The sequence below is a fragment of the Acomys russatus genome, chromosome 5, assembly GCF_903995435.1.
Source record: "Acomys russatus chromosome 5, mAcoRus1.1, whole genome shotgun sequence".
Lineage (NCBI taxonomy): Eukaryota > Metazoa > Chordata > Mammalia > Rodentia > Muridae > Acomys > Acomys russatus.
Window position 1 is genome coordinate 3,205,814 of NC_067141.1, and position 9,487 is coordinate 3,215,300.

Consider the following 9,487-nt stretch of genomic DNA (forward strand, 5'->3'; position numbering starts at 1 on the left):
CTGCTGCTCTAAGACAGCGTTAAGGGTGTTCCATCACTAGCAGATGGGAGTAAAATCCATGCACACGGTTATCATATGAATTTAAAAGGTACAGTGAGGACTGTCTGGTGGTCATACCTGTTATTCACCCCACCTCCCTCGGTGTGCTGTTTGAAGGTTTCTTTCAAGGTCACTCCCTTGAGCTCCACAACTCCTGACTTCCCCTAGTTCTTAGCTAGACATGTGCTGGCCTCTCAAAACCATCATATTTCAAAAATGGAAATCACTATCTTTCTGAATGTTCCCACATTCTGTCTCTGCTGTTGAGATAAACACATTCTCTGTCAATCAAAACAGAGACCACAGCTCCCAAGCCAAGATTCTGCTCTCCCTTCCACCCCACTGCACTTTGCAGTCTCCCACTTCCTATCAGCTGTATACATAAACATTGGATCGGAGACCCTGGCTCTGATGGTAGGTGGATCCAGCTCCACCCTCAGCATCCTAATTGCTATCTGTTTGACCTTGAGCAAATGATTTGATCTTCCTGGCCTCAGTTTCCTCGTCTATAAAATGGGAGGTAATATTTGTATTAGTTACTCTTTTTGAAACTATGATAGATACCTGGCAGAAACAACTTAAGGGAGGAAGGATCTATTTTGAGTCACAGTTTGAGAAGCTATTGGTCCACCTTGATAAAGAAGGCATGGCGGCAACAATATGAGGCACCTGGCCACATCATGGTGGGCAGGAAGCAGAGCATGGAAACCTAATCAGAAGTGGATATCATTTTCCAGGCCTGTCCCAAGAGACCTACTTCCTCTAGCTAAGCCACACCTCCAGCTGGGGACCAATTGCTCAAATATATAACTCCAAGTTCAATGAAGCCGTAGCGAGTATTAAGCCCATTGAGAGGATTCAATGAGATAATATGGGTGAAGTGCTTTGTTAGGTGCCTATCTGTGGCAAACACATGATATAGATCAGACACTGTTATTATGACTAATATTGTAATGGAATTAGGCTGATGTTGTCTCCTGCATTACTCACCTTACTCACCATTGTGATCAAATGCCTGATAAGCAGCAGGTGTGAGGTGGCTGGCCTTGTTGCATCAGCAGCCGGAAAGCAGGGAGCATACGGGAAGTATGGCCAGAGTGTAAAATCTTAAGGCTTGGACCTGCTAACTCACCTCCTCCAGGAAGGCTCCACCTCCTCAGGGTTTCACAACTTTCCAGAACAGCCTTAGCAGCTGAGGACCAAGTGTCTGAGCCCTTGAGAATATGAGAGACATTGCACATTCAAACTCTGACACCTCCCCTGGACAGTGGAATGCTGAGGGCTTCTGTGCACTTGAGTTATGCTAGGAAGGGACATGAGCACACAGTTCAGTGTAATAACTCATTTCTCCTTAGGCTGGAATTTAGCATGTGCATGTGAATTATCTCCCACACCAGGTCTTTCTATTTGGAGAAAAAGAAAGAAAGAAATAGGGGGCCAAATTTTACCTCCTGAAACTTTGTAATTAAGAGTCAATGATTAATTCAACTATCCAGGACTTTGTGGTACCACTGAGATCTTATGGTTGGGTTCTTCCTCCATTGGCTGATGTTTTAAAACATATTCTATTGAGCTAGAAACACCTGCGGTTCCTGATCGAGAGCAGCAGGATGGATGACACTGTAAGGGATCTGCTGCTATAAATATTGAGCTTGTCAGGTGATGTATGATTGGTCATTATTTGACATCTGACACCCATTAAAGATGGCAAGTATCTTAATCCCATCTCTTCTAACAGATGGCTTTGTCTAACTCATTGGGGGTGGGTGATGCAGTGGGGACATGCCACATGCTATTAGCCACCATCTCATGCCTTTGTCATACATTTCCTGACTTCCCAAAAGGAAACCAGGAGTGACCTGAGAGCTACACAGCACCCAAAAGATGGGAGCCCAAGGTCATGTACCAAAGGTCATGAGAATTTTGCATTTTACTTTGCTCTCATTGCTGATCATTGAAATAACCTCTCTGCGTTTCTGAAAGGGAAGGGATTGGAGAAAAAACACACCCGGTTCTGTTCAGTTCTGTCTTATTTTTGGCTTTTGTTTTTGTTTTGTTTTGTTTTTTCCCCACCCACCACAAGTTCTTTTCTCCCCCTCTCATAGTGTGGGCGAAATGCTGAAAACTTCGACCGGTTTTTCACCCGCCATCCACCAGTCCTAACACCTCCTGACCAGGAAGTCATCAGGAATATTGACCAATCAGAATTCGAAGGATTTTCCTTTGTTAACTCTGAATTTTTAAAACCTGAAGTCAAGAGCTAAGTAGATCTGTAGATCTTCGTCCTTCATTTCTGTCATTTGAGCTCAACAGCTATCATGGTGACATTTTTTTTTCATTGCCAAGTTACATCCGTGTTTTCTTTTCTAATGAGGCTAGAGTGGCCATGTTTCAGAACCCAGATGTCCTCAAGTAGTTTGGAGCATCTCCAGGAGATGGAATTATGCAGGTGGCATGTAGAAAGCGCTGCATAACTGAGACACGCTCAAAGCCACCCTAGGATGCGCATCCCCAGCATGTGAGCTCCCAGGCCCACTGGGGAGAGAAAATGCTTGCTTTCTCTCCCTAGTCCTCTGCACTGCCATTTTCACCCTGACCATCCAGCCTACATCTTTCCTATGAGATGGATAGATGAACTGAATGCTAGCAATATCCTTCCACTTTCCAGGCTGGGGGCTTGGCCTAGATACAAGTAGATGGCTGCTTTGCCTGTTCTGGAGGCAGTAGAGCTTTGAAAAGAACATGCTAAAAAAATAAAATTTTATTTTTATTTTTTTTTAACTCAATGTTAAGAACATAATCTAAGTCCTGGAAAACAAACAAACAAACCAGGAATGAGCTTTTAGACAAGTTTCACTCTAAAAGCACTTCCAGGGGTCAAAAGGCAACCAGCTTGAGTGCTACCACCTTGCTGTAGTTTTTAATACTGTATGTCTGAGACTGGTACCCTCATTCCCCAAACTACTCAAGAATGGCATTTGGCACTGTTCCTGGAACCACATGGTCACTCTAGCAAGGTCCCAAAGGACCATGATTTTACATTACATTTCAAATGTTATTTGCTTTTTTGTTTCTGTCATTGTTGAAATGCAAAAAGAAAAGAAAAAAAAAAGAAAAAGAAAAAGAAAAAATACTCACTTTGTTATACATGCTTTAAAATCTGTGTCTAGATGTTATTAACCATAAATGGCTTGCTTTGTTCAACCAAGAAGATGGCTATGAAGCCCAGCAGACTGTGCCTGTGGGGAGGGGACTTGTCTAGGGACACCACTGGATTTGGAGAACTGTTTGAGTGCTCTGAGAAAGACACCATCTCTCCAAACCATGATGGTTGCAGTCTTCAGTGTGATGTCATTTTGCAAGATGTTTGTAGAAATGTTCATTTGCACTTCAGTATCTGTTTTGATATTTTTCTCCTAGCATCAAGATACAATAAAAAAAAAAAAAGAAAGAAAGAAAAGAAGATATCCTATTTCAAAGACAACTGCTCTCTTTGAGCAGTGAGGACCCACACTACAAAGTAGGGCCTAAATAAGGAGCTCAGGAAAACGGGGCCAAAGCTGGATCTTATATAGCCTCAGTGTTCAATCAACAAGAGATGCCTGGTGTCCAGAAATGGGGTGGGATGGGCAGGCTGGAGCCTCCCACACCATCACAACCCAAAGCCCACATTCTCACTAGACTCAGGCTTACAGGAAGATGTTCAAGGCTCTTAAGCTTCTCATCAATATCTATTTTGAGCGTCTTCTTCTAAGTTTGAGTGAGTATCCTTGCAAGCAACTCAGTGAGCTCCCCCAAAGTCCAAGGGAACCCCTGCAGTGGGAAAGACCTCATTTCTACCTGAACAGATGGGGATAGCAGGTGGCCCCATACCCTTGCCTACAGCTCAGCTCCCTGCCCCTCTCAGCCAGTCCTAAAGAGAATTCTTATCACAGGTCAAAATATTTCCGGGACCTTTAGGGCTTCTGAGAAATCACATTGAAACTTCCAAAGGACAATTAATCTTGAAAGACACCTCCTCACCTTTAAGAAGACTATGCTTTGGGGTTCTGATGAGACAAAACACACTATTTCCTGGCCTCTTAGCAACTCTGCTTCAATAATGGGGCATGTCCCTCTCAGATCATGTGAAGTCAACTTGGTGGATGTTAGCCACCAAGGGAGACCATGGCAACCCCATTCCTTATTCTACTATTGGGGCAACTGGCATCTGGAAAATAGAACTAATTTTCTAAAGGTTGTTCAGTGGCAATACAAACACAGGGTATCCTGATCCCCTGTCTGTTCTGTAATAGAACAAGTATCTCTGAGCCACATGCCCACTCCCAGGAAAGTCATGTAGGGTCTTTCATCTGGTCACTGGGCCATCAGGCCCTGGACATATGCTCAGAATAAAAACCAGAGAGAAGCTTTAGGTCATTGACAAGTGATCTGAGACAACCTGAGAAAGCCGTGTAGGAAGGAAGGAAGGATGAATGGATGGATGGATAGATAGATAGATAATAGTATATATGTGTAAATATATACACTTTACATTTTCAGACCCTTGCCTTTATTTTTAAGGTCCATGGTTTCCCGAAATAGATACTCAAGCCAAAGTGTCTCTTCCCTTAGCATACCTTGCTGAGGGTGGCTCAGAGAAGCTTCTGTGAAAGTAGGGGATCACAAATCAGACTTCCTACTATTTCCTCTTCTACCAACTTTTTAGATCAAAGGAAATCAAGAACCAGCTTTCATTGGATACAATCTCTATAGAATATTTTGAAATTTTATCCAAAAAGAAATATTTTAATTTATTTTTTGCAACCATCCATTTATGCCTCCTCCATCCATTCAAGTAGCATTTATTGAGCACCAACTGTGTGCCAGGCTGGGTGCCAGGACCATGGTGAGAAATAATAAAGATGCCGTCCATCTCCTTCTCCCTCTTTGCCAGCATACCATCTGTGGGAAAGACAGTCATAAAATAAGTAATTAAACGCATGCTGTTGTCTAGAGTCTCCGGGATTACTTAGAAAATCTTCTGATGGGAGTCTTTGCAGCTTCTTGGTCTCTCAATAGACCACAGTTTGAAGCCTAAGGCATCGTCTCCCCCTGGATTTTTGGAGCAGTCATGTAGTACAGTGGGTAGGCCAGTGACACACTACAGTCTGTAGGTTCTCCTACAATATAATCAGGTTCTCATGTCTCAGGGAGACAGGGAGCTAACTGGTTTTATGACTTATTTATGAGCCTTGAGTGTCATCTCTCATGGTACATCACTCAGATATCTCCAGGCCCCGAGGAACACCATTCCCCATTTAGAATCCTGCTGATGACAGCATGTGACCCTTGCTGATCACATCCTGATCTCTCTAGCCCTCTAAAACAGGCTTAAATTTTCCACAGTAAAAGTATTTAACTTCTGGGAGAACTGAAGAAAAAAATAAAATAAAAATAAATCTAACTAAAGCTGTTGTTAACTGGGACCAATCATACATCTGGATCTAAGAATCTACCCATTTAACTTGTTAGAGTTCTTGCTGTTCTCCCTTTCTAAGGAAGGGTACGGCCATGGCTGGTGACCCGTAGGTGGCCAGTGGAACTAATACTCCCCCTCAGATCAATGTTTCCCTTCTCATGTGGCTTCACATGCTATCACCCCCCAAAAGAAGTGTCACTACAAAGGGGCCCATTCCCTCTCCACATTCTGGGGTAAAATCCATGAAGATTTTCTGGCAGGGCCCATTCGTGAGGTAAAGCTCCTTAAAAGAAAGCCTTATTTGGAGCACACGGCTTGCTGGAACACAGCAAATAAGAAGAGGCTTCCAAACTTGGAGTTGGTAGGAAGGGAAGTTCTGCCACATGCTTTCAGGTAAGGATGGCTAAGTGGGGGAGAGACCCCAAAAGAGGAGCTGCCTACCTGCTGCCCCAGGTCTGCTCTTCTCCTGTCCACACGGACTCTGTAGCTTCCAGACCTCGCTCATACACAGTTCACTCCATACTGGCTCCAAGTGCACAGAGTCCATTTCCATAAGCCTTGGGACTTACTAATTTGCTTCAGTGTGAGAAGGAATCAGGCTCAGGAATGAGAGAAGGCAAGGAAGTGCCCCTTTAATCAACCCTTCTTTTATCGATCCATTGAGGACTTATAAACAGCCTACTGTGTGCTCAGCACTATTCTTGGCATTGGAAACAAACTAGCACAGGAACAGCCAAAGACCTTGCCCTCCCAGAGGGAAACAATGCAATTTCCTCAAAATAGTAAGTGCACACAAGTGATGGCATGTGGCTTACAGGGTCAGGAAAGAGAAAACAGACAGGATCAGAGAAACAGAAGACGTCCTCGTTTCCCTCCAGCTACAGAGGGTAGCACATGGAGTGTCCAAGCCTGGAACAGAAGGCCAGTATGGACAGGACTCCACAAGAGATTGCTCAGCATGAAGAAAACAGCTTCATGAGAAGCCTTAGCCTTTTCCTCTATGCCCACACCCTTCCAGATGACCTCCTGATGCCTGTGGCAGGGGAGCATCTAGAAAGAAGTAGTTTGGAGCCAGGCAACAGGAAATCTTTATCAACCAGGATTGATAAGGAAATTCTTATCAGTCTCTGTTAGGGGCTGAACCTAGTGAGATTGGCCAAAGTGAATTGTGAATCGGCCAACAAACTCTGGTACGGTGCAACCTTGGCTTTGGCCAGGCACATAACTGTTGCTAGAAAATCCCAGGCACTGCAAAAACAGTCTTCAGCTTGCCTCTCTGGCCAGAGCAGTTGTAATGAAGCAAATTAGCTGCTGTGTGTCAGAGATAAATCACCAACCCACTGTGCAGTCTTGGGCAAGTCCCTTCACCGACTCATGCCTCAGTTTTCTCATATGTCAAACAGTGGGAGACAAGGACATCATCAGCCTTGCTTTCTCCAGGCATGTGAGGTGAGAACGGGAAGGGTTAATAGGCTGATAAGGACACAGGAGAGGCCAGCACATCATAAAGATCCATTAGAGAGCCCACATTCACATTACTGGGTGGAACCGGCCTCAAACTATAGTTAGGAATGCTTATATACATGCATGCAGGCAGACAGACAGACAGGAAGGAAGGAAGGAAGGAAGGAAGGAAGGAAGGAAGGAAGGAAAGAAGGAAGGAAGGAAGGAAGGAAATTTACCAGATTACCCACTACAAAAACTGAGTAGTTTTGTTTTTCAAGCTTGCCTTCATAGATCTTACTTTAAGCTTTGGGTTGTGTCTGTTATAAAGCACACGACCAACACCTTTGGAGAGACTCTCTGGCTAGTGAAGACCTAGATTTTACTCTTATGGTCAGTTTTGAGCAGCACTTCAAAGCCTAGCTTTCCCCAATCTCTTTTTGAGATCGGAGTCTAAAATGTGAGTTAGGTAGCCCCTAGGAGGTGGGCTAACTCTGAGCCAGATCTTCTGACACAGCTCTGGCTCCAGCTAGGCTGTCTAGATGGTCAGCAGTGAGCCTCAGACATCATGAGGGGGAAGTGGATGCTCATTAGCTTCTTTCAGCGAACACTGATCTGTTTTCCTTACATGGCCATTTGCTTTCTGAGAGCCAGTATGTGTTCAGGTCTCTCAGTCTCTCTCGGACTCTCGGTCTCTCGGTCTCGGTCTCTCGGTCTCTCGGTCTCTCGGTCTCGGTCTCGGTCTCTCGGTCTCTCGGTCTCTCGGTCTCTCTCTCTCTCTCTCTCTCTCTCTCTCTCTCTCTCTCTCTCTCTCTCCCTCTCTCTCTCTCTTGCTCTCTCCCACCCTCCTGCACCCCACTCCCACCCCCCAACCCTACCCCTGGCCACAGGGGTGACTCTTGAGTTGTTTGCCTCCAGGGTACTCTAGTAACTCTATGACATTAGCTTTGAGAGGAAATAGTCAGCAATGCAAATCACCCCAAAGTCAAAGCATAGCACACTCTCCTCTCATAGCTCTCCTCTCCACACACTCACACCTCTTTAGGGCAACTCTTAAAGAAATAAATGAATCTTTTCTTCTCATAGAAAACTGGCACCAAGTTTTCTACCCCAAAGCCAACATATGATATGAAGTGAAAGCCAATACAAGGAACGCAGCTGCTAAAAGCTGTCAGCACAGGGCTTTCTGACTGCTCAGGAGCTTTCCTCTCAGCCTTTGGGTAATTGGCATGTCCTGGTCATGTTTCCTGCTGCTGCTGCTCCTGCTCCTGCTGCTGCTGCCGCTGCTGCCGCTGCTGCTGCTGCTTCTGTGTTAATGTGTTTGCTTTCCGTTTGGCAGAGAGACAAGCGAGACACCTCCAACTTCGACAAAGAGTTCACCAGGCAGCCTGTGGAACTGACTCCCACTGACAAACTCTTCATCATGAACTTGGACCAAAATGAGTTCGCTGGCTTCTCATATACTAACCCAGAGTTTGTCATTAATGTGTAGGTGATTGCAGAGCCCATTGCTGAACCTGTGAGTGTCTATTACCAATTCCAGTCTTCCAGGAATCACGGTGCCTCTGCTGGCGCCCATCACGTGGAGAGCTTGTCTTGAGGGCTTTTTCTCTGTATGTACAGCTTGCTAGTTTGTTTTCTACATTTGAAAATGTTTAGTTTAGATTCAGCACATTGCCCACTGTTAGAGGTACAATTTTTCCAGACTTCTGGAAACTCGTCCGATGAACCGACAGTGTCACCACTTAACTGTGTCCGATACCAAACCGCTTCAGTATTTGTAATTTTTAAGGTCAGATGCTGATGTTCCTGGTGAAGTTTTTACGGTTATTCCACTCTCCCCCTTGGAATGCTACCTAAGCATGAGCGGCGTTTTTAAAAATGTGAGTAAGCTTTGCAGTTGCTGTGAACCCTCGTCTCTTGGAGGAAGCTTTTTGTTTAAGACTTGGTATGATTAAACTGAATTCATATGTGCAGACCCTCTTGTGTACGAGTCTGTTTGTACACATACAACATTCCAGACGGGAGGGACACAAGTGGCAAGTGTCCTTCATTAGCATTGATTTAATCTGCATTGAAACCATTAAAAACATTTAAAATGGAACATTCCTTATTACGTTGGCTTTCAGATTTGGGAAAGGCTAAAAAAAAAAAAAAAAAAAAAATCAGAAGACTGACAACAATTGGGCTTATCTTTCCATGTGGAAATAGTTCTTTTTTTTTTTTAACTTCTTTTTTTTTAACTTTTTATTGATTATTTGTGAGCTTCACATAATACATCCCAATTCCACTCATTGCCCCTCCCTTCTTCTCCACCTTCTGCCCTTGCAACCTCCCCCATCAAAAGAAAATAAAAACAAACAAAAATAAATAAATAAATAAATCAAATCAAATCAAATCAAATCATAAGAAACACTGTGGAAGTCTCAGTGTGTCTCACAGTATATCCCTTCGCCCACACATCTTTACCTGCAAACGTCCATTGCAATGAGTCATTGGTCTGGTTCGGGGCCTCTGGCTTCTGCTACATCATTAATACTGGAT

General features: G+C 44.2%; 1 protein-coding gene across 2 annotated transcripts in view; it reads left to right on the forward strand.

Annotated features, from left to right (window-relative positions):
- The window catches only part of Prkcb (protein kinase C beta), a 345,671-nt gene extending 336,750 nt beyond the window's left edge, over positions 1 to 8,921 (forward strand). Inside the window, exon 17 of one of the 2 annotated variants that reach the window (XM_051145188.1) lies at positions 8,283 to 8,921. In XM_051145188.1, coding sequence (XP_051001145.1) covers positions 8,283 to 8,435 — 153 coding nt within the window. In that variant the 3' untranslated portion in view covers positions 8,436 to 8,921. Of the gene's footprint in view, positions 1 to 2,144; positions 2,745 to 8,282 lie in introns of those variants that run through there. The other variant, XM_051145187.1, reaches the window with a different exon arrangement.
- Positions 8,922 to 9,487: the final 566 nt, after the last annotated feature.